Source organism: Aotus nancymaae, unplaced genomic scaffold (assembly GCF_030222135.1).
Source record: "Aotus nancymaae isolate 86718 unplaced genomic scaffold, 86718_ANA_hifiasm-v0.15.2.pri h1tg000067l, whole genome shotgun sequence".
Taxonomy (NCBI): domain Eukaryota; kingdom Metazoa; phylum Chordata; class Mammalia; order Primates; family Aotidae; genus Aotus; species Aotus nancymaae.
Window position 1 is genome coordinate 5,537,272 of NW_026988482.1, and position 27,680 is coordinate 5,564,951.

Here is a 27,680-nt window from a genome sequence, read left to right on the forward strand (position 1 = left end):
ATCTCTGTCCACAGAAAGAGAAGAGCCAACAGATTTTCTTCAGATTCTGCAAGAACCAAGCAGGCCCTTCATGTTTGAGGGTTGGCTCTATCTCCTCAGCTTGGATGTAAAGATTATGTTTATCAAAGAGGGGATTTCAAATCCCATGTCCAACTAAATTCAACTCTTTCTTTTAACATCTTCTGAGCAACATATATGCCTGTCACTAGAAGGCATAACAATCATGAAAAGCTTTAGCTGACCTCGAGGAAGAGTGTACAGTCATGGACATATTTGTGAAAAGCTTTAGTTTCTTCCCAAGTAGTCGCCTCCTTCCTCCCCGCTCTTCTCCTTGGGTCTTGAATCCCTTGGAAAAAGCTCATGTCTGGAACAAATATCTGAGAAAAGCTTGGGAGAATCAGAGTTACTGTTAGAAAGCAGTAAATTCAGCACAAACACTTATACTGCCAAGTTGCATTTATTTGTGTGTAAAGTGAGGACAGCCACTCCTGGGACTCTGGAGACAGAAAAGGCCTACAGCAATCCGAAGCTTAACAGATATGCTTCTACAAATGGCATTAATATTCCAAAGCTCTCTGAAACAAATAGGAACAGGAAGAAGTACAGAGACTACAATTCCCAGAGTGCTCAGTGAAAAAAAAAAAAAAAAAGGTGGGTGGAGCGGTGTATGCTGGAATGGTATTTCTGGTAGGGCCGACTAAGGCCACGCCTATCCCTCCTCCTGAGGCGGGGACGGTTTCTCAAAGGCAGTCGGTAGTTGTGGTTTTGCTAAACTTAGAGCGCTTCAAATTGCTAGCAAGGAGGCCGCGAAGCCTGGCGGGATTTGTAGTCGGCGCGGGAGGCGGGCGCGCAAGCGCAGCCGGCGCCGGGGCGGGGCCGCGGCACTGCGGTGAAAGCCGAGGCAGCGGGCAGACGAGCAGGGGGCGGGCGGACATCTTGGGATCCCGAGAGTGGCCGGGCCGGCATAGCAGAGGGCCGCGGACACCAGGTGAGCCGGGCATCTGGCCTTATGGGTCGGGGGAGAACGCCGCGGGTCGTCTGTCCTGCCGCCCAGCTTTGCCCTGCCCTGCACTGAGCTGGGAGAAAAGCTGCCCATACCCGGGAGTGGCTTCAGCCTTCAGACCCGGGAGCGAGCGGACGGTGGGGCGGGGGCGCCCAGGAAGCGGTTGCAGGGCTGGCGGGGAGCGGCGCCCTCCACCTGACCCGCCTGGCGCCTCCCATGAGAGGGAGACCGCCTGGAATCCTCCCAGAGCAGGAACGCTGCGCAGCGCCCCCTCCCTAGGATCCTGCCAACCCCCTAGCCCTCCGCGCAAGGACAATTTTCCCGTCTCGTAGGACAGTGACACCCCCTTGTGCCGCCGCCTTGCACCGTGACAAGTCTCACACCATGCAGCGCCCCCTCCTCTCAGTTCAGTGACACCCCTTGGCTCTTCCTTAGACCTGTGACAGCCCCCGCACCCCGTGGCACCATTTTTTCCCACGATGCCCTCCCCAAGGCGAAAAGTCCACCACCCCCTCATTACTCTGCAGCCGAATCCCAGGCAGGCTCTGTCAGCCCCAGCTTGTTCACCACTGTCAATCTCCGCCTGCCGGCTTTTCCTTTTTAAAGCCTTGACCTTTCCATACTGGGAACTCTTACCTTTAGGTGCACCCCACCAGCCCAGTTTGCTGCTGTGGGCTCACCTGGGGACGCTGCCTGGCTGTCGCTGCAGGTCTTTCCCCTTAACTAAATGTTCCGTTTCTGCCCAAGGCCCCACCTCCGGTTCTCCGGTGCCCTGCGCTACCTACCACCCGGTACCTGTGGACTTGGTTCCTTGCCCCAGGCTCTACCTCCATTTTGCATCTCCTTTCCTAGGCTGTTTGGGACTGAGGCGTGGGATGAGTCGACCACCTTGAGAGAACGCTCACCCCTCTGGAAGACCTTGACAGCCACAGGAAAAGGCTTTATTTTTCAGTTTAGAAAAGTCTGCTAAAGTACTCCCTGTGAAATTAATACCAGGGCTAATCCGGGAAATCTAAAACCAAAGTAGTGCCTTTTCTCAAACAACTTAAATTAATTTGACCCAAATAATTTGGATAATTCAGGCATTCTGACATCCCTGGCTTTTGCTTATAGGTACCAGGCCAGCAGTGAGTTACTAGATGGACCTAGATCACGATTTCAGATGGAAGGTTTTCTTAATTTTATGAGCTTGCACCCCCACCTCAGTCCTTATTTTTATTGCATTCCAGAACTTTTTGAAAGGAGAGCAGTGGTCAGAGGTAACTGTCATAGCAGCTTGGGTGATGGAAGTGTAGTCTGCCAGCACTGGGCCTTCCTCTTTTGCCCTTTGCCTGCTTATTCCACTGCCAGGAAGAGGTTAAGCTACACTCCCGGGTCGACAGTAGGGCCTAAGGGCTCCCTTCTCTTCTCCTCCTCACACCCTTTCCTGGAATGTGAGTGCTGGAGATTCAGGCCCTGCGACCTTCTCTGAAGGATAGTGGAGCCCGAGAGACTGGATGCTCTAAAGGTTAGGCCTGGGGGCTCCAGGCCTGAACCAGCTGTAGTAATTCCTACCGCCATTCCTGCAGCCGCAGGCAGGCAGGCCTTAGTGACTCACAGGCTAGAGCCTGAGCGTCTGCACAGGAGGTGGCCGAAAAGGATCATTTCTGAGCTCAGTGCTCGGAAGAGGGGGCGGGGGTTACTGATGCTCAGCCCCAGGAAAGGGAGGGTCAAAATGGCCTTAGAATCCTGGGCCTAATCTCTCTCCTTTTCTTTCTCCCATCCAGTGTGGAATAAACAGGAACTGGAGCCTGGCTGAGGGGAGGGGCCTGTCTGGGAGGGCTGCAGGGTCACTTGCTAGAGGGTTGAGTCAGGAAAAAAGCTCCAGTGACCTGCACAGCTCCACAGGGGACGTTGGCAGGGGTTCTGAGGCCTTCTTTTACCCGCCCCCGCCTATCCTAGGTCTGTTCTCAGAGCGATGGGCCTCGGAGACTGATCTGCCGCCATGATTGGAGGCTTATTCATCTATAATCACAAGGGGGAGGTGCTCATCTCCCGAGTCTACCGAGATGACATCGGGTGAGTCCCCTGGCCCAGCCAGCTGTTCCCCCCCATCTGCCTCCCCTCCAGCCCCAGCATGCAGGACTAGGTCTGTTCCCACCAGAGGCTTGACTTGGGCCACCCCGACCCCTGGCTGCATCCTGAAAGCCCAGCTAGTTAGCCTGGCTCCCATTAGGTCTGGTGGTATTGGCCTGGCAGGCAGCCTGCAGGCCACGAGGTGGGACCTGTGGAATGGCAAAGTCCCACAGCCTGAGGAGCTCCTGCCCTTCCTGCATCCTGTTTCTTTAGTTACAGGCCTAGGTGCTGAAGATGAGTGCTTTTGCCCAGGCTACTTAATTCCTTCCTTGAGGAGGAGGGAGCAGTGCCTCCAGTGGGTGGAGTTAGTGGCCAGGCTGGAGGTCCTAATCCACCTAAGCCTTGCTCTCAGAAGCCCTTTTCATGTGAAGCGCCTTCACTGGATTCTATTGAAAGCCTCTCCAGGCTGCTGAATCCTGTCACGCTCCCTTTCTCAGGAGGAGTCAGGCTGCTGACTCAGCTGTCTTCAGTTCCTCTGGGCCATTCCTGGGGGAGAGGCTGGGAGGAGTCGTGAGGCACTCTCCGGGTCATGGAGGGAGGGCGGGGAGGCCATGCTGCCCTCCGTAGCCTATCAGAGTAGACCCAGAACGGCTCCATATGCAGGGCCCCTCAGACCTTCACACAGCCACAGCCTGCCTTCTCATTCTGTGCCCCCGGACAGCCTTGTTCTTTCCGGCTGAGGGGACCTAGCCTAGCCTGTGAGGCGCCGAGATGAGGCTCCTCTGCTTCCTGCTGCCTGTTCTTCCCCAGAGAGCTGGAGATAGAGTCACAGAATGGGCCTGTTGCTTTGCCCCTCACTTGACTCCCTGGGTGTTGGGCTGGCCTGGGCTGGCCTGGCCTTTGAGCTGTTTGTTGGCTGGTAGAGTGGCATGAGCTAGAGCTGCAGCTATGGCAAGGCCTGGCCTGGCTGAACCTGGCTGGCTACACCCCCACCCCAGCCCCCTCCTGCCTTGGATGGACTGGGCAAGCCAAGGCCGGTCACGTGCCGTCTTGCCTGTCTCGTCTGCCTCCGCCTCACGGTGTGTGCTCCTTCCCGGTGTGTTGTGTGTCTAACCCTCTCTCTCGTTGCTGTCACTCTCCTCTTCTTGCTGGCGTCATTTCTCTCATCCCATCTCATTGGCTGCCGTAGCAATAGGTAAGCGGCCTCTCAAGCTGCTGCCCAGGTACAGGTGGGGGGCCCTGCCCCCATCATTGTTTTCCTGCATCCTTTTCCATTCCCTGAACTTGCTCTGGAGTTGGATCCTGGCAAGAATGGGTTGCACAGTTCCACAGCCCCTTGGTACCTCTCCCTCCTTCGTGACTTCTGAAGTCATGCTGGCTTTGTCTAACTTCTGGAGGAGCTGGCCTTCCCTGCTGGTGGGACACTGGCGGGAGGACTGGAGAAGCAGCAGTGTCTCCTTCTGTCCTGGGCCTGGGAGCTTACAGGGAAGCTAGAGAAAGCTGGGAAACTGGGCCAGCCCTGGAAGTCAGGACTGTCTGTCTCTAAACCTGATGAACTTCACGTTATTAAGGTTACATCGGCCTTATACCTGCCTTCCCTATTTCTTGGGGGCTGTAGACACCAGCCCCGCTCCGGCCCGCTCCCCTTGCCTCCACGGGCAGTCATGAGAAGGAACCACCCTAGTGGTTTAGGCACTGGTTTTCTTTAGAGCGTGTGTGTCAGACTTCTGCAGTAAGGAGGGTAGGGCTGTTAGCAGCTGTGGTTGGTCCTTGTTGGGTGAGGTTGGCCTGGGTGCTGAGCAGGCCCCATGCGCCCTTTTCCCTCAGGAGGAATGCAGTGGATGCCTTTCGGGTCAATGTCATCCATGCCCGGCAGCAGGTGCGCAGCCCCGTCACCAATATTGCTCGCACCAGCTTCTTCCACGTCAAGCGGTCCAACATCTGGCTGGCAGCAGTCACCAAGCAGAATGTCAACGCTGCCATGGTCTTCGAGTTCCTCTATAAGATGTGTGACGTGATGGCTGCCTACTTTGGCAAGATCAGCGAGGAAAACATCAAGAACAATTTTGTGCTCATATATGAGCTGCTGGACGGTGAGGCTGGTGGGCTGGCAGGGCGGCGGGCCCGGGGTGGGGAAGAAGCAAGCTGGGCCTGGCCTGAAGCTGGGTGCAGGTCTGAGGCTCTGGTGCACTCTGAACTTTCTGAGTATCTGGTCTCTTGGGCTAGGATCTCTATGCCTCTTAGAAGGCCAGTTCACATCCAGACCTAAAGGCTGCTCTGAAGTAGAACATAGAAATAGGCCAGCAGGTGTTTTGGTCTTTCAAGGGGCTTGGAATCTGCCTCAGGTTTGGTGGCTGAGCCTCCTGTATTCATCCTCTTTCCTTTGTGGCTTGGACCTTGGTTCACTGGCTATCCTCCCGGCTTCCCATCTCGGCAGGTGCTTCAGAGCCTGGGGGAGAGTGAGCTATTACAGGCCCCTTGAGGTGCACTGTTATCTCTGTTTCTCTGTAGAGTGTGATGTAAGGGAAGGTGAGTCCTTCCATCTTCCAAATGTCTGTTTTCTGGAGAAAACGGCTCAAAGCTTCTTGACTTGCCACCTGCTGCCCATGTGACTCTTCTGTGGATTTCTCTTTTTTTTTTGAGACAGGGTCTTGCTCTTGTCACATATGCTGAGTGCAGTGGTGCAATCGCAGCTCACTGAAGCCTCAGCCTCCTGAGTAGATGGGACCATGGGCACATGCCACCATGCTTGGCTCATTTTGACTATTTTTTGCAGAGCTGGGTCTCACTGTGTTGCCCAGGCTGGTCTTGGACTCCTGGTCTCAAGTGATTCTTCCACCTTGGTCTCCCAAAGTGTTGGGGTTACAGGCATGAGCCACTGCGCCTGGCTTTGATTTCTCTATTTGAAAAAAATCAAACATTTGAATTGTTTTCCTATAAAGCACAAATGACAGAATAAATGCTACAGAGCTAGAAGACTTTGTTGAGATGATCCCACACGGTCTTCGGAAGCTGTGCCGGCCAGACATGTGTAGGCCCGAGTAGGGACTGGAATGAAGCAGCTTTGACCGGGGACTGATGGTTCCCTTCTTTTTGCAGAGATTCTAGACTTTGGTTACCCACAGAATTCCGAGACAGGCGCGCTGAAAACCTTCATCACCCAGCAGGGCATCAAGAGTCAGGTACTTGAATTGTGCAAACTATAGTCAGGGTGGAGTCCAATCTCCCTTCATCTCCGCTGGCCCCTGAGCCTTGTCTGAGCTGACTCATGAGCCCTCCCGTGACAGGAAGTGCTGGCCTGAGCCTCCTGCTGTGATTGCAGGCTTAGTTTGCCCTGTGTGGTCCTCCCGCTGCAGGAGCAGCCAATTCAGCATCTCTGTTACCAGGAATACAGCTCCAGCAGTTTCCTTCTGCACTGAGGGGTTTGGGAGGAGGCCTGCTCCTGAGGCCTGGTGTTCCCTGCGGGGAGAGAGCTTGGGCCCTCTCCTAGGATCCAAGACTCATAGCTTTCTCCTCCTTTTCTGCCTCCCTTGCTGCTTCATGTGGGCACCTCGTTGGCCCTGTGGCCTCCAGCATCAGGTAAGCTGTTCCCTTAGCTTCCACCCTTGCAGCTTTGCTTTGTTTTATCCAGGCCCTGCCCTTTGGGGCTCACAGGGGAAAATGGATTACAGGTGGGGACTAGAATGGAGGGGAATGAGGGTGGAATGGGGATAGAGACAGGATGAGGGAAGGGAGAGAGGAGTGAGGCTATTGCTGTTTGTCTCTGCCCCCATGTAGACAAAAGAAGAGCAGTCACAGATCACCAGCCAGGTGACGGGGCAGATCGGCTGGCGGCGAGAGGGTATCAAGTATCGCCGGAATGAGCTCTTCCTGGACGTGCTGGAGAGTGTGAACCTGCTCATGTCCCCACAAGGTAAGGTCCCTTTCATGATAAAGCAGGAGGGGGCCAGGGCAGGATCCTGGGCCTGCCTGCCTGACTCTGCTGCTCCCCATTTATCTGTTCATCACCAGGGCAGGTGCTGAGCGCCCATGTGTCGGGCCGGGTGGTGATGAAGAGCTACCTGAGTGGGATGCCCGAATGCAAATTTGGGATGAATGACAAGATCGTCATTGAAAAACAGGGCAAAGGCACAGCTGATGAAACAAGCAAGAGGTGCCTGAGGCAGGGAGCTGGTGGGAAGGGGTGTCCCACAGAGGGCTCAGTGGGGTCTAGTGAACCCAAGTTTCTTCTGAACTTCATTCCCACCATAATTGTAAACTCTTTGTTCCTGATGGTAAGCCTGGCTGTTTGCTCTTGACATTAGTGCTAAGAGAGATGAGGGAATTGTCCTCAGAGAGCAAGCCCCTTTGTTTGGTCCCTAGGACCAAGGCCTCTTCTGTACATACTGACAGCCTCTGTCCTGTGTGCCTGAAACACCCCAGTCCTGAGCAGCAGGGCTCTCTGGAGAGAATGAGCTTGCAAGCCTCCCTCTCATCCCAAACTCTGGGGCAGACCTCTGCGTCAGAAAGCTGCATTTTAGCAGCTTTTCATAGTCTCTGGTGCTAGCCTGGGGTGGAGTGGTCTCCCAGCCTGACACCTGTCATTCTCCTATACCTATAAGACCTCCTCCTCTGCCCCTGCCTGCAGCGGGAAGCAATCAATTGCCATTGATGACTGCACCTTCCACCAGTGTGTACGACTCAGCAAGTTTGACTCTGAACGCAGCATCAGCTTCATCCCGCCAGATGGAGAGTTTGAGCTTATGAGGTGCCCCTGGGGTGGGAGGAGGCAGCCAGTGCTGTTGGCAGAGATCGAGGAAGGAAGTACATCAGGCTCTGTGGTGACCTTGCTTCCCATCCCTTAGGTATCGCACAACCAAGGACATCATCCTTCCTTTCCGGGTCATCCCGCTAGTGCGAGAAGTGGGACGCACCAAACTGGAGGTCAAGGTGGTCATCAAGTCCAACTTTAAACCCTCACTGCTGGCTCAGAAGATTGAGGTGAGGACAAGGGGCTCAGGGAGGAGGAAGAACTTGTCCCTAGGCATAAAGGCAGCTGATGTCACAGCTTGACAGAGCTCCCTGACAGGTGTGTCACTTCTAGGTGAGGATCCCAACCCCTCTGAACACAAGTGGGGTGCAGGTGATCTGCATGAAGGGGAAGGCCAAGTACAAGGCCAGCGAGAACGCCATCGTATGGAAGTGAGTCTTTCCTTCATTAGGCCCCAGCAGGGCTCGAGATGGCAGTGTACCTTCTTGTTTCACCTTTGATCTTCTGCATGAGCGGGAGGGGGAGTGTGCCTGTTTGCTGTTCTAGGAGCCTCGGCTTGTACTGTCAGCCCTTATACCTCTGTGTGAGTATGTACACGCCTGCATTGGGGTTCATGCATGTGATTATTTTTTAAGATGCTTCAGCGTTTCCCTACTTGCCCCTGTAATACATCTGTGAGGCAGACAGCAAAGGACAGCGTACCCCAGTGTCTAAGCAGAAACTGCATCCTGTCCTAAAGGAGTAGACCCAAGGCTCCATAGCAAGTGGTTTTCAGGGCCCTGACCACCTCTCCTTGTCCTGGCACCTCCTGGGCTCTCTCTTTGCTTAAAATGGGCAACTGCCCTTGGAACTCCTCCACGGTACATTAGGCTGCCCACTGTCCCTGTGTTCGCAGGATCAAGCGCATGGCAGGTATGAAGGAATCGCAGATCAGCGCAGAGATTGAGCTTCTGCCTACCAACGACAAGAAGAAATGGGCTCGACCTCCCATTTCCATGAACTTTGAGGTATGGCAGAGGGACCTATTTCATGCCCGAGTATGCTGGAAAAGCTCTTAGAGATCATCTTGATAAACACCTTAGAGGGGAGGAAACTTGAGGCCTAGAAGGAAGTGGCTTTAATTCATAGATCCAGCCTTCCCCTTCAAGCCTCTTCGCAGAAATTACTATTCACAGTGAGGAAAATCTTTTACTTCTCTCTGCTTGTTCTAACACAGTTCTTTTGAAAAACTTAGATTGTTTAAATGCCAGGTGAGACACAAAGTTTACTTGCAGACAGAACAATGGGCTGACTTTGTTTAATGCATGGTAGACATCATTTTCTCCGCCTTATTTTTAAGTTCATAATATTGAGCAGGATAAGTATATTCTAAAGCAGCTCTTTGGCTGCTGTCTCCTGCTGTTAAAGGAACTGATTCAAGGTGTCATAGGCAGGGCTTTCTTCTTTAGTCACCTCTTAGAGGGTCCCTCACCCCCAGCTGCTTTCAGGGCCACAGCCGTTCAAACACCTGTAGTGGAGATGAAGCGGGGCAGGGCAACGGGACTTCCCAGAGGAGAGCGGCTGTAAGAGGAAGTCCACATTTCTAACGCGCTGTCCTTGCCCAGGTGCCATTTGCGCCCTCTGGCCTCAAGGTGCGCTACTTGAAGGTGTTTGAACCGAAGCTGAACTACAGCGACCACGATGTCATCAAATGGGTGCGCTACATCGGCCGCAGCGGCATTTATGAAACTCGCTGCTAGCGCACCTCCCCACCCACCCTCCTCCACAGGTCCAGGTGCCACTCCCTCCCTGCCACCACACGTCAGTGTCCTCCCTCCTGCTTTGCTGCCTTCCCTTTGAACCAGCCCCTGAGTCTAGGTCTGGGCCAAGCACATTGCAAGTGGGACTGGTGGAGCAGTCCCTGGGCTCCCCGGGCTCCCTGGGCAGGGTGGCTGAGGTTCCTGCTCTCCCAGCCGCCTGTCTGTCCTGGCCTAGTGCCAGGCTCTGAGTTCTGTGACCAAAGCCAGGTGGGTTCCTTTTCCTTCCCACCCTTGTGGCCACACCTCTGGAGTGGGAGGGTTGGCTGCCCCTCACTCGGAGCTCCCCCGAAGGCCAGTAACGGACCCCAGCCCCCAGTCCCACTCTGCTTTGGGATAGTGTGAGCTTCATTTTGTACAGTGTGACTTTGTCCAGTTACAGACCCAATAAACTCTGTGGAGTGGAGTTGTTGGCTGTGTTGACGTGGAAGCTGGGTGGGGAGGGCTGGTGGTACTGCTCTTCCCACGTGGGAGCTGGGTGGGGAGGGGCTGGTGGTACTGCTCTTCCCACGGTTTTCTGTTCTGAGTACTCTAAAGGCGCTTTCCTCGTCTTGTCCCAGTCAGCCCCCTCCTGGGCCATCCACGCCCTTATCCTTGTGGGTTGTGGGCCCAGGTTTCCTGGCCCGTATAAGAAAGCCTCAAGGGCAAGCAGCCCCAGTGGGCCCCAGTACCCTGGGGGTAGATTATTTCCCTAGCTCCTTTTTATTCCCCCTGGTCACTGGACTCCTAGACTCAAGAGATCTTACCTGCCTCAGCCTCTGGAGCAGCTGAGATTACAGGCGCGCACCACCACAGCACCCAGCTCTTTCTCTAATTCTTAGGCAGATGTTCTCTAATTAGATTAAGTATAGATAAAGCAAAGTTTGTATTTGGTCTTATAGCCATCCTGAGAAACTGACCTCTTAATTCCATCATTTACCCAGCCTTCCAAATCTTGCTGAGTGGGTGGCAGGAGGAAAGGCTTGTTTCTCCCCATCCCCGGCAGTGTATTTTACAAAAGTGCCCCTGGAGAATGTCCCAGATCCTGCTGGTGTGTTGGGGCAGATAAAAGAGCAAGTTTGTCTTCAGCGGTTTTCCCTTACTTAGTTTCAGCTTTTTTACACTTGAAAAATTTACTAGAGAAAATTTCAAACATAAACTGAAGTAGAATAATGTAATGGGCCAGGCGTGGTGGCTCATGCCTGTAATCCCAGCACTCTGGGAGGCTGAGGAGCGACGATTACCTGAGGTCGGGAATTCGAGACCAGCCTGACCAACATGGAGAAACCCCATCTTTACTAAAAGTACAAAATTAGGCAGGCATGGTGGCACATGCCTATAATCCCAGCTACTCAGGAGGCTGAGGCAGGAGAATCACTTGAACCCAGGAGGCGGATGTTATGGTGAGCCGAGATCACACTCAAATTTTAAAATCGATGTTTCCCTTTTAGGTCTTGCAATTTTGTCGAAGAAACCAGAGTTCTGTAGTTTCTCCCATCAGAATTTGCCTGTTGTACCCATGAAGTCCTTAACATAATCCTCTTTACCTGTATTTCCTATAAAATGGTTAACTGTCAGGATTGATTGATTCCTCATGATGGCAAGTGTTTGTTTGTTTGTTGTTGTTTTTTTTGAGACGGAGTTTCCTGTTGCCCAGGCTGGAGTGCAATGGCACGGTCTCCGCTCACCGCAACCTCCACCTCCCAGGTTCAAGCGATTCTCCTGCCTCAGCCTTCTGAGTAGCTGGGATTACAAGTATGCTCCACCACGCCCTGCTAATTTTGTATTTTTAGTAGAGTCGGGGTTTCTCCACGTTGGTCAGGCTAGTCTCAAACTCCTGACCTCAGGTGATCAGTACTCCTCGGCCTCCCAAAGTGCTGCGATTGCCGGTGTGAGCCACCGGGCTCGGCTGATGCCAGTGTTTTTAATCCAAAGGGATGAATGGGTAGTAATGTAATTTTGGGTGCCACTTTAGAGGCCGATTGGAGGAATTTTCACGTTAAATATAAAGCAGTAACGTCATTTTGGAGGAAATTCCTAGCTTCCTGAGGGAATGGGTGAAAGGAAGCAGACTTTTACTGGCATTTACTGAGATTCAGGGTGCGAAGAAGTCGGCTTTAGGTGTAGGTAGGGAATAAATACCAGTGAATTTATACAAGCCACGTCGTCCTGGTTTTCTTGCCCTTTGGCGGCGGATTTGGTTGTGCCCTGGGGTGGTGGAAGAACTGAATGGGCTTAATTCGCAAAGGTCAGCTCAATTATGAAGTATGAAAAGACAGGTCGCGGCGGGCAGGCGGGTGGCGCTGACCACCAGGCTGAGGAGCCCGTAGGGTCCGGGGGCCCGCGAAAGCAAAGCACTGAGGTAGGGGGAGTTTGCTGGAGAGTGACAATGTGCGGGAAGACCTGTTACGGCGGGAGCGGGAGCTCAGCGCCCAGAGTCAGGGACCAGGGTGAATCAGCAGCTCTGGGCGGGCTCCAAAATGGGCCTGGCTGGGTGCGCAGCCACAGCAGACGCGCCTCGAGGGAGTGCATAAAACCCGGCAAAGCCAAAGTGCTTTATCAGCCGCCTGTCTCTTGGGAGGATCCCACCTGCCAGACCACCGGTGCCTTGCGCCCTGATAAACCTTGAGCTCTCAGCCTCCGCCCCACCCCGCGCTCCTGGAACTCCACCTCCCAGAAGGCAGCGGGAACCGCACGTGTGGCTAATCTTTCAGCAGAAAAGGTGTTGCGCACGCGCAGAGAGGGCGGCCCGGCGCAGACTCAGCGCCTCTCCTCTGGGCTCCGCTCGCCCCGCCCACCGGGCTCCTTGCACTCCGCTCCTTTCTTGTGTCTCCGCTACGCATGCGCCTTGCAAGGAGGGGCGAGATTTCGGGGACAGGGCGCGGGGCGGGCCTAGGCCAGGGGCTCACAGCGACTGCGCGGACTGGTTCTCGGCTGGAACATGGCGACTTGCGCCGAAATTCTGCGGAGCGAGTTCCCCGAAATTGACGGACAGGTCTTTGACTACGTGACGGGTAAGCAGAACTGAATCAGCTGACTGAGAAGACCCAAGTGGAGGCTGGGGAAAAGCCTAAGCGAGCGTCGTGCCGGGGACTGTTGCCAGGCCTCTCCTCGGCATGACCTCTTGTCCCGGGGGCGGGTTGGGTCTGGAGCCTGGACTAGGGCCGCTGTTTGGGGAAACTGCTTGTGTGTCCTCCCTACCTGATACCTTCCTCGTTCTGCCACGCCCTGCGCAGGCGTCTTGCACAGCGGCAGCTCGGACTTTGAGTCTGTGGATGACCTGGTGGAAGCTGTGGGGGAACTATTGCAAGAGGTGTCCGGGGACAGCAAGGATGACGCGGGCATCAGGGCCGTGTGCCAGCGCATGTACAACACTCTGCGCCTGTATGTGCCAGGGAGTAGGGGTTGATGGGGGCGAAGGGAGGGCGGACGGACAAGAGGTAGGGGAAGAAGGTCTGACGGCCGTAGAGCTTTTCCCTCAACTCCTAACTTTGCGCTTTCGGTCCCTACCTACATAGGGCTGAACCGCAGAGCCAAGGAAATAGCCAGGTGCTACTGGACGCCCCCATCCAGTTGTCAAAGATAACAGAGAACTACGGTGAGAGTGAGGGGAGGTTGAACTAGCTGCCCTCTGTCCTTTTCTACGCCCCTACCCATCTGCCCCCTGCAGCTTAGAGCTCCTACTACGTCTTTTCCACTGGACAGGGGTGTAGGAGCTAGTTGATGTCCTTACCGAGGGCAAAAGAGCCCATGGTCGGGGGGAGGCTGTTGTTGGAGGGTTCGCCCAGCTCTTGCGTATGGTAGGAAGCGTAGGCGCCTGGAGCTGGACAGACTTGGTTTCACTCCCCAGTTTTGCAACTTACTAACCAGCTGCATGATCTTGTTAGAGTTGGTTTTCTGTCCGCACCCCCGCCTATGCCTCTGTATTCTTTTATGTGAGGTTTTTTTGTTTGTTTGTTTTTGTTTTTTAAGTGCAGGGAAGATAATAGCCATCTATTAAAGCTTTGTAGAAAACGTCTGTGTCTGTGCCTGGTTCATATTAGTCACTCAAAGTGTTAGTTTCCCTTCCCTCAGGGAGAAGGTGACTGCTTTTCTTATCGCTTACAGACTGTGGAACCAAACTTCCAGGACTGCTAAAGAGGGAACAGTCCTCGGTGAGGAGGAGGAAGCAAGGGAGGGAGTGTGTGATGGGGTTGGGAGTGGACTGTCTATTTGGAGGATCTTTTGGGGGGATTTCTGACTGCGTCTTTCCCTGAGCCTTTGAGTCTGTTCATCTTGGGTAAGTTAAGAGGGTTTACTTGAGGTGTGCTCTCTTCGGGTTCCTTTCTGAGCCTCACCCTAGAGTGAAGTCGATGTGTTTGGATCCTTAGACAGTGAATGCAAAGAAGCTTGAGAAGGCCGAGGCTCGACTTAAGGCAAAGCAGGAGAAGCGGTCAGAGAAGGACACGCTCAAGACCAGCAGCCCTCTGTGAGTGGGGAAAGCATGGCTCAGAAGAGAGCAGAGCAGTGTCTGCCTGGACGAAGGTGGTGGGGAGCACTAAGAGCTGTCCGTTTCTCCCTTTAAAGAGTCTTAGAAGAGGCGTCAGCCAGCCAGGCAGGCGGCAGAAAGGACAGTCGATTGGAATCATCTGGCAAGAACAGATCCTATGATGTGCGAATTGAGAACTTCGACGTGTCTTTCGGCGACAGGTGAGGGAATGGTGGGGGCGGGACTTGGCTTTCCTGGCAAGAACAGATCCTATGATGTGCGAATTGAGAACTTCGTGTCTTGGAGACAGGTGAGGGAATGGTGGGGGCGGGACTTGGCTTTCTTTTTCTAATTAGAGGAGAATTTAGAGAGATGAAATGGGGCTACAAACAATGTTAGGTTTATCGTTAAACTTTCTGTGCACCTGTTTTTAGAGAATCTTTGGTCTCCTTTCTCCACTCCTGTAGAGTACTGCTGGCTGGAGCTGATGTGAACCTGGCATGGGGCCGCCGTTACGGGCTGGTGGGGCGGAATGGGCTGGGGAAGACCACATTACTGAAGATGCTGGCCACTCGGAGTCTGCGGGTTCCAGCCCACATTTCCCTGCTGCACGTTGAGCAAGAGGTTGCTGGAGATGACACCCCTGCGCTACAGAGTGTGCTGGAGAGTGACAGTGTGCGGGAGGGCCTGTTACGGCGGGAGCGGGAGCTCAGCGCCCAGATTGCTGCTGGCAGGTGAGGGCTTCAGGCTAGAGAGTAACTAGCAGCTGCTGACCCTCACAGAGTGCCTGCCGTGCTGGAACAATCCACCATTTGCATGTCCATCCTAGTAATCAACAGAGCTTAGAACTTGGCACTCAGGGACTCAGCAGCCCTTGTTCTTTCCACAGTGCCCGTTGCCCTCATTACCTTGAGCAGATCCTTCCTGTATTCTTTTGCTCTTTTAGCCACAGGGTAGCCAGTGGTCTCTTTCCAGCTGTATAGGGTGCAGGACATCCTCCTAGACTGCCCCCACTTAGGTCAGTTGCTGTTTCTCCTCCCTCCAGGGCGGAGGGCTCGGAAGCTGCAGAGCTGGCAGAAATCTATGCCAAACTGGAGGAGATTGAGGCGGACAAGGCACCTGCCAGGTATATCAAATTCCCCCTCCCTCCAGATTTCCTTTCCCTTCTGTGGACTGTTCCACTTGACTTCTCCAATTTCTTCTCTCCTAGGGCATCAGTCATTCTTGCTGGGCTTGGCTTTACCCCTAAAATGCAGCAGCAGCCCACCCGGTGAGTGACCCTTGCCATTCTTGGCTTTGAAACCTGTTAACTCAGCCCCTTTCTGACCTGATGAACACCCACCCCTAATGTGGCCCCGTCATTCTTTAGGGAGTTCTCGGGTGGCTGGAGGATGAGGCTGGCCCTGGCTCGGGCCCTATTTGCTAGGTGAGTCTTCTGGGCCAGTGTATGGAGCTCTATGGAAGATTGGTGTTAGCTCTTGGGAGGTGGCAGTGAGTTGCTGCCCTGAACCCTCATGTCGTGTATTCTTTTTCATAGGCCAGATCTGCTGCTGTTAGATGGTGAGTTTGAAATGGGGCACCCAGGCTTTAGGATGGGCAGGGGTGGTAGCATCCCAGTTCCTAGTTCTCCAGCCCTGCAATCCCAAGTGTGTGCTCCCCTACTTCTCCAGAACCTACAAACATGCTGGATGTCAGGGCCATCCTGTGGCTGGAGAATTACCTGCAGGTGAGTGCCTGTGGGTGCTGGAGTGGATGGGGGAAAGTCGGCCTCCAAGATACCTGGGGGCCTGAGAACTGCCTGCCCTCCCAAACTGGACCTGCCGTCCTATGACCCCTCAGACATGGCCCTCCACAATCCTGGTCGTCTCTCACGACCGCAACTTCCTGAATGCCATCGCCACAGACATCATCCACCTGCATAGCCAGCGGCTAGATGGTTACCGGGGAGACTTTGAGACCTTCATCAAGAGTAAGCAGGAGCGGCTGCTCAACCAGCAGCGGGAATATGAGGCCCAGCAGCAGTATCGCCAGCACATCCAGGTGTGGGGCCCGGCAGGGCTGGGGCTCCTATCCCATGCGTTCCGGAGTTGGGGATAGTGGGGGAGTTTGACCAATGCCTGCACTCCCCCCCTGCAGGTTTTCATTGACCGGTTTCGCTACAATGCCAACAGGGCCTCTCAAGTGCAGAGTAAACTCAAGATGCTGGAGAAGCTGTGAGTACAGTGGCCTTGGCCAGACGCTGACTCCGGTTCTCTTCATCTCTTTTCTCATCTGTGGGCCAGCCTTTGCCTGACCGTTCTAGCTCTCCCCTTCGCTAGAAGCCACCTTTGACTTCCTCCTCTGCTGGGAAGCAGAGTATTCCACACTGTCCTTGGAGGGCTAATCTTGACTAGCACATAGCAACCACTAATTGACTATTTCTGCTTCTATGTATCTGCTTATTCTGGGCGTTTCCTATAAATGGAATCACAGGATAGTAACCTTTGTTACTTTGCTTCTTTCACCCAGCATCGTGTTTGCGGTTCATCCACGTTGTAGCGTGTGTCAGTACTTCATTTCTTTTTGTAGCTGGATAATATTCCGCAGCATTTTGTTTATTGAGTCATTAGGGGACATTTGGGTTGTTTCCATTTCGGTTATTATGAATAATGTTGCTGTGAATGTTGGTGTATGCATTTTTGTGTGGGCACGTTTTCAACTTGCTTAGGTGCGTACGTAGGCGCGGAATTGCTGGGTTACATGGTAATTCCACATCTAATGTTTTGAGGAACTGCCAAACTTTTCTAAAGCAACGACATCATTTTTCATTCCTACCAACAAGGAATGAGAGTTTCAGTTTCTCCGTGTCCTTGCCAACACTGTTACTGTCTTTTTAGTTTTGGGCATCCTAATGGTTGTGACGAGATAGCTCATTGTGGTTTTGATTTGCATTTTCTTAATAACTAATGATAATGTGCATTGGGATTTCAATCTTGAAGTGCCCTTTCTATAAGTGCCGGCAGGAAGCTTAAAATCATAAGGCTTAGATGTTTGCAACGTGTAAATACACCACGGAATACTAACTGTGGGCAAAAAGTCACAAAAGCCTGACTCTATTTTTTAGCATATAGTAAAGGAGAAGAATGTACTCTAAAGTAATGATATCTGAGTGGTTGGAGTGTAAGCCCTGAGTTTTCTCTGAACATACATTAGTTGTGCAGGAAGTTATCTTTTAAGTTGTAAATCTAGTCTACCTCGTCTCTGCCCCCAGACCTGAGCTGAAGCCTGTGGACAAGGAATCAGAGGTGGTAATGAAGTAAGCGCTGGGCCGGCGGGGCTGGCGGGGAATTGCTTCCTTCTGGCTGCTCCACATCGTCACCCCTATCTCCTGCAGGTTCCCTGACGGGTTTGAGAAATTCTCGCCACCAATTCTGCAGCTAGATGAGGTGGATTTCTACTATGACTCGAAGCACGTCATCTTCAGTCGCCTCTCCGTGTCTGCTGATCTCGAGTCCCGCATCTGTGTGGTATGGCTACTGTTTCTCTGTGCCATGAGCTGGGATTCTCCTGTCTGAGTGTGTGGTGTGGACTGACCCAGCTCCTCAGGCTGTAAAGGGATGAGGTCCATGGAACAGGAGTGAGGGCCCAGGCTAAGGACTTTGCTGGTCTTAGAGTGGCCCTGTCCTCTGGCGGCACAGCGCTGCTTCAGGGAGGAAAACCTAGTGTATCATGTTTTATGAAAACTTAAAGCAGTGCTTTACCTTACTGGTCTTAGTTCTGAGTTTTCTAAACCTTGAGACATTATGGAGAGAGCATGGGCTTCAGGGTCAGACTTCAGATATTGACTCTGCCATTTCCTAGCTTGGTTACCAAGCAGTTTCCTAGTCATTAAGATGGAGCTGACATCTACATCACTTGGTTCTTGGGAGAAGTGAATCCCCTGCACTTAGCAGGTACTCAGGTACTGCTCCCTTAGTGTATTCGTGTAGGTATTTTTCTGTAGAGCTTTTGGTGTTGTTTTGTTTTGTTTTGTTTTTTTGAGACAGCGTCCCGCTCTGTCGCCCAGGCTGGAGTGCAGTGGCATGATCTCAGCTCACTGCAACCTTCGCCTCCTGGGTTCAAGCAATTCTCCTGCCTCAACCTCCCAAGCAGCTGAGATTACAGGTTCCCACCACCATGCTTGGCTAATTTTTGTATTTTTAGTAGAGACGAGGTTTCACCATGTTGGCCAGGCTGGTCTCAAACTCCTGACCTCAAATGATCCGCCCGCCTCAGTCTCCCAAAGTACTGGGATTATAGGCGTGAGCCACTGCACCCAGCTAGAGTTCTTAAACATATGTTTTTGGCTGTTGAAGGAGTCATTGGGACTGGAGACTGCCTGGGACCCCTTCTAATTTCCTTCCCTTCTGTGTTACACACAGCGGCGCTCTTTTTCTTTTTATTGATACATAATTGTACATATTTTTGGGTACAGAGTGATATTTCCATACACATACACAATGTGTAATGGTCAAATCAGGGTTATAAGCATATTTACCATAAACATGATCACTTGATGTTGGGAACATTCAGAATCTTAACAGCTTTTTGAAAATGTACGTAAGTCATTGTGAACTGTAGCGTTCTGTGCTGTGGAACCCAGGAGCTTACTCCTCCATCCCTCCTGCCTAGCTGCAATTTTGTTTTGGTTAACCAACCTCTCCCAAATCCCTCTCTCAATTCCCCTCCTCCCCTTACCTTTCCCAGCCTCTAGTAACCACAACTCTACTCTCTATTTCTATGAGCTCAACATTTTTTAGCGCCCATGTATGAATGAGAACATTCGGTATTGATTTTTCTGGCATGCACTGTATAAAGTGTTCATGTTTCTTAAGGTTGGAGAGAATGGGGCCGGGAAGTCTACCATGCTGAAGCTGCTTATGGGGGACCTGGCACCTGTTCGGGGCATCAGACACGCTCACAGGCAAGCCCCCCATCAATCCCTGAACATGCTTCCAGGTCAACGCCCCCCCCACCCCTGCCCCCTGAGCATGCTTCTAAGGCAAGATCCCCCCACCCCTGAGCCCTGAGCATGCATCCAAGGCAAACCCCCCCACCCCCTGAGCATGCTTCTAGGACAAGACCCCCCCACACCCCCTGAGCATGCTTCCAGGGCAAGGCCCCCACCAGCACGCTTCCAGGCACCCATGCACCCTGCCCTCCTTCACGGCCATTGCCTTTTGTCTGCTTTTCCACCTGGGCTTCTGCCTGCAGGAATCTGAAGATTGGCTATTTCAGCCAGCACCACGTGGAGCAGCTGGACCTGAACGTCAGTGCCGTGGAGCTGCTGGTGCGCAAGTTTCCTGGTGAGTTGGGGATTTGAGTGGAAGAGGGCTGAGGCTGACCCCTGCATCCAGGCCAGCCTCGGGTGAGTGCAGAGCAGCCCTCCCGAGCGTACGTGGAAGGACATGGGGACTTGGAGGCGCGGCTGGGGTGCACAGGGAGGGAGTGGGCCGAGCACCCACCTGACCCGAGGTGTCCTTTCCAGGGCGGCCTGAGGAGGAGTACCGCCACCAGCTGGGTCGGTATGGCATCTCTGGAGAACTGGCCATGCGCCCTGTCGCCAGTTTGTCTGGGGGCCAGAAGAGCCGAGTGGCCTTTGCTCAGATGACCATGCCCTGGTGAGGCCTCATTCTCCAGAGCTCTTCCCTCCACTTCCCCTTCTCGCCCAGTAGAAAACTCAGAAGGCTTTATTTTCTCTCACTGCACCCCTTTACCGCCCACCTTCCTGGGTTCTGCCTTCCAGCCCCAACTTCTACATTCTGGACGAACCCACAAACCACCTGGACATGGAGACCATCGAGGCTCTGGGCCGTGCCCTCAACAATTTCAGAGTGAGCATGCTTCACCCCGACCACTCCTCCCCAGGCCTCAGTGCCTCGTGGTGCCCCCCAAGCACCTCCTGTTCTCCTGTCTTTCAGGGTGGCGTGATTCTGGTGTCCCACGATGAGCGCTTCATCAGGCTGGTGTGCCGGGAGCTGTGGGTGTGTGAGGGAGGCGGCGTCACCCGCGTGGAAGGAGGATTTGACCAGTACCGCGCCCTTCTCCAGGAGCAGTTCCGCCGTGAAGGTTTCCTCTAGGGCCACCAGGCTGAGGACTTGCCTAGGACATGGACTGTCTCTCAGACCCCTGGGCCACCACGTAGGCAACCAACTCCAGGCCATGAACGTCCCCCGACTTGGGGACAGCCTTATTCCCAAATGTCTCTCTCCTTTCGACTGGAGCATCTTCTGCACAACCTTGGGAGCCCATCCAAGGGTTGGTGAGGACTGGTCTCCCTGGGGGCGGGGTCTGGGGGGTGCCCTCCAGGGTCACAGATTCCCCCACTGCCCCAGCTCTGACTGGACCCCAAGTGGCTGCTATGTAAATTAAATCTCTCCCTGCGTTTCATTTGCCTCTTCTCTGTTGCTCCCTGGTGGTGGGTGCCTACTGTTGAGGGGTGTGGACTCTCCGATTGGCATTTTCTATGGCACTTGCATCACTCACATGGAGGAAGCAGTGCCAGCACCAACCTTGCCTCTCGAAGAGACACTGTCCAGCTGCTGGGGCATCGAGGTCATCTGTCTGCCTGACCTTGGGGTGGGCTGAGCCAGCGGAATGAAGGGCAGTGTGTTGGCATCATGGTGCTGGCAGCCCTAGCCTGGGCCCAGCCTCAGCTGAAGGGGTTTTGGGTTCCACGGCCGCAGCCCCGCTGCTTGAGCAGCTGAACTGACTCTGTAACCTGGCCTCACACAGCCAGCTGCTTTCTCCAGTGGCGTCTGGCTCTGGCTTCCCTGCTTCTCTGATCTCTAGACTCAGCGCTGAAGAGAAACCGTCTTTGTCCTTACTTTGCTTGGGTGATTGCATGTTCTTTATATCCTCTAACCACATAGGAGGGGCCTGGGAAGTAGGGAATTTAGGGCAGGGTCTAGCAGGAAGAAATAGAACACTGTTTTCAAATGACGCAATCTTGAAGATGGGAGAGATGTTGTGCAGAGGTAGTATCCTTTATACATGTCGTTTCTTGAGGAGTTGACTGTTACATGTAATTGTTATGCAGAGGATGTTAAAATGGAAAGATCCGAGCTGAACACAGTGGTGCACACTTGTAGTCCCAGCTACTGGGGAGGCCGAGGTGGGAGGATTGCTTAACCCCAGGAGTTTGAGGCCAGCCTAGGGAACTTAGCAAGACCACTTCTGTCAAAAGAAAAAAATAAAATGGACATACTGCTTTGCTCTCAGTGACAACAAAAGAACCAGTCAGCAGAAGGAACTTGCTTCCTTTGTGCCAACTGTAGTCAAAAAGCTCGGCCAGGCAAGGAGCAGTGGTTCACGCCTGTAATCCCAACACTTTGGGAGGCCGAGGTGGGTGGATCATCTGAGGTCAGGAGTTCAAGACCAGCGTGGCCAACATGAGGAAGCCCCATCTCTACTAAAAATACAAAAATTAGCCAGGTGTGGTGGCATGTGCCTGTAGTCCCAGCTACTCCGGAGGACGAGGCAGGACAATAGCTTGAACCTGGGAGGTGGAGGTTGCAGTGAGCTAAGATTGAGCCACTGCACTCCAGCCTGGGCAACAGAGCGAGACTCCGTCTCAAAAAAAAAAGCTTGACCAAAGAATCTTAACTCTGAGCTGCTGAGGGTAGCATGGTATGGGTCTCCAGGGAGAGAGCCCTGTTTTGGGAGTTAAAGCAAGATAAAGCGGGGGTGGGGAGTTGGGGAGAGACAGCAAGGGGAGAAATGCCACATATAGGTGAAGGGGAGGAAGGCGGCAAATCACACTGCCACGTATGCACCTATGCAACAATCTTGCGTGTTCTTCACATGTACCCCAAAACCTAAAACGCAATAAATAAATAAATAAAAAATAAGATAAAGACTGACCACAGAGCAGGCGGTGGCTTGGTGAAGCTGGAAGAACCACTGATGTGCCTGCCTCCTCGGCGTTCCTCCTCCCCTGTCTGTGGCCATGGCCACGCTCAGCTCCGCACTCCAGAGAGCTTGCTCGCTGCCCTCATGATTCTCTCCCAACTTGAGACCTGCAGGTGGGTGTCTGGGGAGCCATCCATTGTAGGATCCGTGGCTGCCCGCTTGCCAGGCTTCAGCCTCTGAGCCCCTCACCAGCAGTGAGCCCTGAGAGGAGTTCTCTCAACTCCTTAGAGTCCTTGGAAATGCAGCTGGAGGGTTATGTGACGCCAAATCTGCTTTTGAGCTTCAAGAGCACTGGAGTTGGAGTTGAGTCTAATATCAGATCACAGCTCTGTTCCTGGTAACAGAAGGTAACCACAACAAATTCCCCAACCTTTTTAAACACCTGCTTGGTTTCTTTATAGGACTGTTGTGAGGATTTGCTGGTAAGAACAATATATAAGCACTCAAAAAGTGACGTTTGTGTGACCAGTCTGATTTGAAGGACTATCATACGAGAAAAGAAGTGATATTTTTCTGAGTGACTCCAGAGAGAGAGTAGTTTTGGCTCAAAGGAAGGAAAACTTGCATAGCTCAGGCTGTCTTCTGAGGGAGTTGCCAGGCTCAGGCCTTAGTCTCCCAAATGGTTGGGATTACAGGCACCTGCCACAACACCCAGCTAATTCTTGTACTTTTTTAGGAGAGACGAAGTTTCGCCACGTGTCCTCCCAAGGTGCTGGAATTTACTGGTGTGAACAGTCACTGGGACTGTTCAGCCCTGCCAGGCTTTGGAGAAGGGCCCTCTTGCGGGTAGGAGGCAGCCCTAGATGCGCCTCCCGGAAGGCTTCCAATTTTATGATTCCATGGAAGTCGTGGGAGCAGCCTGCATGTGGCCACGCGAGCCTGCGCTGCAGGACTTCGGGGAGGCGGGGTCAAGGAATTGGAGCACTGAGAAAGGCCTTGCTTTTGGAGGGGAGAGGGGAGTCAGCACAAGATAGTTGTCTTGAAGGATGGAAAACAGTGTCAGCCAACCCCATTTCGGAAAGCACAGGACAGAGACGGGAGAGAGAGGACCCTGGCGTGGAAGGTGGCAGGTCACTCCTGCTTACTGTGGATGGCGCATCATGGCAGCCCCCTTTCACTCGCAAACCCCGCGTAGGTGAGCTGTCTCCACAGCTGCTGACGTCAGGCCTCAGGCCACAGAATCTTCGCTGAAATCCTGGGCTCCCTCTTTCTCCTGGCTGGACTGCACTCACCCACACCTCAAGCCACCCGGTCCCCAGCAGGGCCTGGACTCTCTCAATTCCAGCCCCTCCACTGCACGGTGTGCTTACCCCAGCAAGCCGCATGGGATTGCAATTTCACTTGGCCTTGACATTCTTGAAGGCCAGACCGTGGCTTACTCATCTCTGCATCTGCTGTGCCTGTCATAGGTTGGGTTCTGTGGGAAGCAGCTTGAAGAGACCAACATGCAGGGCATTTATTGGGGGTGGCCCTGGGAGCAACACCCAGGGAAGCAGGCCCAGGAGACAGACTGCAGCAGAGGGAGAGGCTGGACAGCAATCCCAGCCCAGTGTGCACTGCAGCCATGCTCTGGAGCTGGCTGAGCTCTGCGGGGTTGTCCTAAGTCAGGGCAGGTTAGTCAGGCTCTCAGGTTCTCAAGTGCTCAGCCTTTGGGTGCCAGCTGCCACCAGGAGGAGGCATGGCCTTGGGAGAGGATTTTTTTTTTTTTGAGATGGAGTCTCACTCTGTCACCCAGGCTGGAGTGCAGTGGCACAATCTCAGCTCACCGCAACCTTCGACTCCCGGATTCAAGTGATTCTCTTGCCTCAACTGCCTGAGTAGCTGGGATTACAAGTGCCCACCACACCTGGCTAATTTTTGTATATTTAGTAGAGATGGAGTTTCACCACGTTGGCCAAGCTGGTCTCAAACTCCTGACCTCAGGTGATCTGCCCGCCTCAGCCTCCCAAAGTGGTGGGATTAGAGACATCAGCCACCACACCCGGCCTGAAAAGAGCCCTTTTTTTGGAGACAGGATCTCACTCTGTGGCTCAGGCTGGAATGTGGTGGCACAATTATAGCTCACTGCAGCCTCGGACTCTCAAGTAGCTGGGACTACAGGCACGCACTGTCACGCCCTGCTAATTTTTAAAATTTTCTGTAGAGACAGGGTCTCACTATGTTGCCTACGTTGGTCTTGAACTCCTGGCCTCAAGTGATCCATCCACTCTGGCCTCCCAAGGTGCTGGAATTACCAGTGCGAGCCACCGTGCTTGGCCAGGGCCTTCTTTCCCCCCGCTTTTTTTAACTTCCCCTTGTTTCAACACAATGCTAAGGAACTTTAAAGTCCTAACAGTTCATGTTTTTACTAGGCTCTTACTGAGTAACGGTAGGGTTGTAAGTGCTTTGCCTATATTAACTCAGTCAATCCTCACAACAGCACTATGTGACTGGCACAATTATTGCACCCTTGTTTTGTACATGAGGAAGTACAGGGAGTTGACATACTGGGTGGCAGGGCTGGGACTCAAGGCCAGTCTGACTCAAGCACAGCTTGTGTGTGTGTGTGTGTGTGTGTGTGTGTGTCAGAGTCTCGCTGTTGCCCAGGCTGGAGTGTAGTGGTGCGATCTTGGCTCACTGCAACCTCCACCTCCCAAGTTCAAGCGATTTTCCTGCCTTGGCCTCCCCAGTAGCTGGGAAAACAGGTGCCTGGCACCTTTGTACTTTTAGCAGAGGCGGGGATTCACCATATTGGCCAGGCTGGTCTCGAACTCCTGACCTCAGGTGATCCACCCACCTTGGCCTCCCAAAGTGCTGCAATTACAGGCATGAGCCACCGCACCCCGCTGAGGAGCACAGCTCTTTTTAAATTTATTTTTTCCAAGGTGGAGTCTCACTCTGTCACCCAGGCTGGAGTGCAGTGGTGAGATCTCAGCTCACCGCAACCTCCGCCTCTCGGGTTCAAGCAATTCTCCTGCTTCAGCCTCCCAAATAGCTGGGATTACAGGTGTGCACCACCATGCGCAGCTTTTTTTTTTTTTTTTTTTTTTTTTTTTTTTTGGTATTTTTAGTAGAGACAGGGTTTCACCATATTGGTAGGCTGGTCTTAAACTCCTGACCTCGTGATCCTCCCACCTCGGCCTCCCAAAGTGCTGGGATTACAGGCATGAGCCACCGCACCCGGCCCAGAGCACGGCCCTTTTTTTTTTTTTTGATACAGAATCTTGCTCTCTGTCGCCCAGGCTGGAGTGCAGTGGTGCAATCTCGGCTCACTGCAACCTCTGCCTCCCAGGTTCAAGTGATTCTCCTGCCTCAGCCTCCCAAGAAGCTATGATTACAGGCGCACGCCATCACGCCCAGCTAATTTTTGTATTTTTGGTAGAGACAGAGTTCCACCATCTTGGCCAGGCTGGTCTTGTACTCCTGACCTTGTGATCCACCTACCAGAGTACTGGGATTACAGGTGTGAGCCACCACGCCCGGCCACAGCACAGCTCTTAACTACTGCCACACTGTGCGGCCACCTGGCTATTAATGTGCAGAAGAGTCATGGCTTGTTAATTCCATCGCTTGAAACTCGTCCTTAGTGGCAGGGGCAGGGGACTTGAACACACTTCTCTCAGGAGAGCAAGTCAGTGAGTGGGGGTTCCTGCACAGTGGCTGACACACGGCAGGTGCTCAGTGAGTAGTTGGTTGGTCATGAAGTAAATGGGGCTGGGCGCAGTGGCTCACACCTGTCATCCCAGAATTTTGGTAGGCTAAAGTGGGTGGATCACTTGAGCCCAGGAATTCGAGACCAGCTTGGGCAACATGGCAAAACCTTGTCTCAAAAAAAAATACAAAAATTAGCCAGGTGTGGTGGTGTGTGCCTGTAGTCCCAGTTACATGTGGGGCTGAGGTGGGATCACTTCAGCCCAGGTGGTTGAGGCTGCAGTGAGCTATGATCGTGCCACTGCACTCCAGCCTAGGGGACAGAGCAAGACCCTGTCTCAATAAATAACTCACAATTCATGGAGGAGTCGTGCACTGGGGTTAGCCCAGTTCTACAATGGTCTTAGGCAAGTACACCTCTCTTGGAGTAAATCATTCTTTTTTTTTTTTTTTTTTTTTGAGACGGAGTTTCACTCGTTACCCAGGCTGGAGTGCAATGGCACTATCTCGGCTCACCGCAACCTCCACCTCCTGGGTTCAGGCAATTCTCCTGCCTCAGCCTCCTGAGTAGCTGGGATTACAGGCACGCACCACCATGCCCAGCTAATTTTTTTTTTGTATTAGTAGAGACGGGGTTTCACCATGTTGACCAGGATGGTCTCGATCTCTTGACCTCGTGATCCACCTGCCTCGGCCTCCCAAAGTGCTGGGATTACAGGCTTGAGCCACCGCGCCCGGCCCGAGTAAATCATTCTTATCCATAAAATGGGCATAACAGTTTGTCTTGGCTGGGTGCAGTGGCTCACGCCTGTAACCCCAGCACTTTGGGAGGCCAAGGTGGGCAGATCATGAGGTCAGCAGTTAAGAGACCAGCCTGACCAACATGGTGAACCCCGTCTGTACTAAAAATACAAAAATTAGCTGGGCATGGTGGCATGCACCTGTAATCTCAGCTACTCAAGCGGCTGAGGCAGGAGAATCGCTTGAACTTGAGAGGCAGAGGTTGCAATGAGCCAAGATTGCGCCCCTGACTCCAGCCTGGGTGACAGAGCAAGACTCTGTCTCAAAAAAAAAGCTTGTCACAGTTGCTCACACCTATAATCCCAGCACTTTGGGAGGCTGAGGTGAGAGGATCAGCTGAGGTCAGGAGTTTGAGACCAAACTGACTAACATGGTGAAACCCTGTTTCTACTAAAAATACAAAAAATTAGCCGGGCTTGGCGGAAGGCACCTGTAATTTCAGCTACTCGGGAGGCTGAGGCAGAAGAATTGCTTGAACCTGGGTGGCGAAGGTTGCAGTGAGCCAAGGTTGAGCCAGTGCACTCCAGCCTGGGCGACAAGAGCAAGACTTCCTCTCAAAGAAAAAAGAAAAATAGTTTGTCTTGCCTGATTTGGTAATTGGAGGGATTGAATGAAACAAGGTCCTATGTAAACATAATAAAAATTTTTGTAAAGTCCTATGGATCTAAGAGGTGTTATTTCATGAGAGCTGGCTTTGGGGTCAGCAGCCTGGAGCCCCCTTGAGACACATACTTACACACGTGCACATAAATATTCCAGGCCATCCTCAGGATGATCACCTCAAGAGAGCCCCCATAGCCTCCATGTCTGCAGAACCAGGCATCAGAGAACCTGCACGTAGCTGAATGTGGTGGCGCACAAGAGGCAGGCGCAGAGGGACCAGTTGAGCCCAAGACTGCAATGAGCTATGATCTCACCACCTCATCCAGCCTGGGCAACAGCAAGTCTCTGTCTCTGAAACAGGCACGGTTCCGGGCCGGGCGCGGTGGCTCACGCCTGTAATCCCAGCACTTTGGGAGGCCGAGGCGGGTGGATCACGAGGTCAAGAGATCGAGACCATCCTGGTCAACATGGTGAAACCCCGTCTCTACTAAAAACACAAAAAATTAGCTGGACATAGTGGCGCGTGCCTGTAATCCCAGCTACTCAGGAGGCTGAGGCAGGAGAATTGCCTGAGCCCAGGAGGTAGAGGTTGTGGTGAGCCGAGATCACGCCATTGCACTCCAGCCTGGGTAACGAGCGAAACTCCGTCTCAAAAAAAAAAAAAAA

At 53.1% G+C, this 27,680-nt stretch overlaps 2 protein-coding genes across 3 annotated transcripts; both read left to right on the top strand.

The window, feature by feature from the left end:
- The first annotated feature begins 883 nt into the window (after positions 1-883).
- Positions 884-10,010, top strand: AP2M1 (adaptor related protein complex 2 subunit mu 1). The gene is made up of 11 exons (XM_012457321.2): positions 884-988; positions 2,945-3,061; positions 4,886-5,151; positions 6,158-6,240; positions 6,836-6,971; positions 7,070-7,211; positions 7,686-7,805; positions 7,903-8,038; positions 8,142-8,239; positions 8,704-8,815; positions 9,413-10,010. The coding sequence occupies exons 2-11, from the start codon at positions 2,988-2,990 to the stop codon at positions 9,545-9,547; spliced, it is 1,302 nt and encodes a 433-aa protein (XP_012312744.1). The 5' UTR covers positions 884-988; positions 2,945-2,987; the 3' UTR covers positions 9,548-10,010.
- A 2,461-nt stretch (positions 10,011-12,471) lies between these two features.
- Positions 12,472-20,459, top strand: ABCF3 (ATP binding cassette subfamily F member 3). Of its 2 annotated transcripts, XM_012457331.3 has the most exons (21): positions 12,472-12,597; positions 12,820-12,967; positions 13,102-13,181; positions 13,691-13,737; positions 13,954-14,051; positions 14,150-14,272; positions 14,519-14,785; positions 15,097-15,177; positions 15,262-15,321; positions 15,421-15,477; positions 15,589-15,611; positions 15,722-15,777; positions 15,891-16,091; positions 16,188-16,264; positions 17,302-17,346; positions 17,425-17,557; positions 18,905-18,993; positions 19,284-19,375; positions 19,558-19,690; positions 19,816-19,903; positions 19,991-20,459. In XM_012457331.3, the coding sequence occupies exons 1-21, from the start codon at positions 12,525-12,527 to the stop codon at positions 20,147-20,149; spliced, it is 2,130 nt and encodes a 709-aa protein (XP_012312754.1). In that variant the 5' UTR covers positions 12,472-12,524; the 3' UTR covers positions 20,150-20,459. The 2 variants fall into 2 exon arrangements, with proteins under 2 accessions (XP_012312754.1, XP_064222936.1); XM_064366866.1 differs by lacking the exons at positions 12,472-12,597; positions 12,820-12,967; positions 13,102-13,181; ... (1 more) ...; positions 13,954-14,051; positions 14,150-14,272 and adding an exon at positions 14,998-15,004 and having other exon boundaries at positions 14,601-14,785.
- The last annotated feature ends 7,221 nt before the right edge of the window (positions 20,460-27,680 follow it).

Coding starts and splice junctions, on each gene's coding strand:
- AP2M1 (XM_012457321.2), top strand. CDS start 2,988: ATGATTGGAGGCTTATTCATCTATAATCACAAGGGGGAGGTGCTCATC. Junction 3,062..4,885: donor GTCTACCGAGATGACATCGG/GTGAGTCCCCTG, acceptor CTTTTCCCTCAG/GAGGAATGCAGTGGATGCCT. Junction 8,240..8,703: donor GAGAACGCCATCGTATGGAA/GTGAGTCTTTCC, acceptor CTGTGTTCGCAG/GATCAAGCGCATGGCAGGTA.
- ABCF3 (XM_012457331.3), top strand. CDS start 12,525: ATGGCGACTTGCGCCGAAATTCTGCGGAGCGAGTTCCCCGAAATTGAC. Junction 15,322..15,420: donor ATGCAGCAGCAGCCCACCCG/GTGAGTGACCCT, acceptor GTCATTCTTTAG/GGAGTTCTCGGGTGGCTGGA. Junction 17,347..17,424: donor GAATCAGAGGTGGTAATGAA/GTAAGCGCTGGG, acceptor TATCTCCTGCAG/GTTCCCTGACGGGTTTGAGA.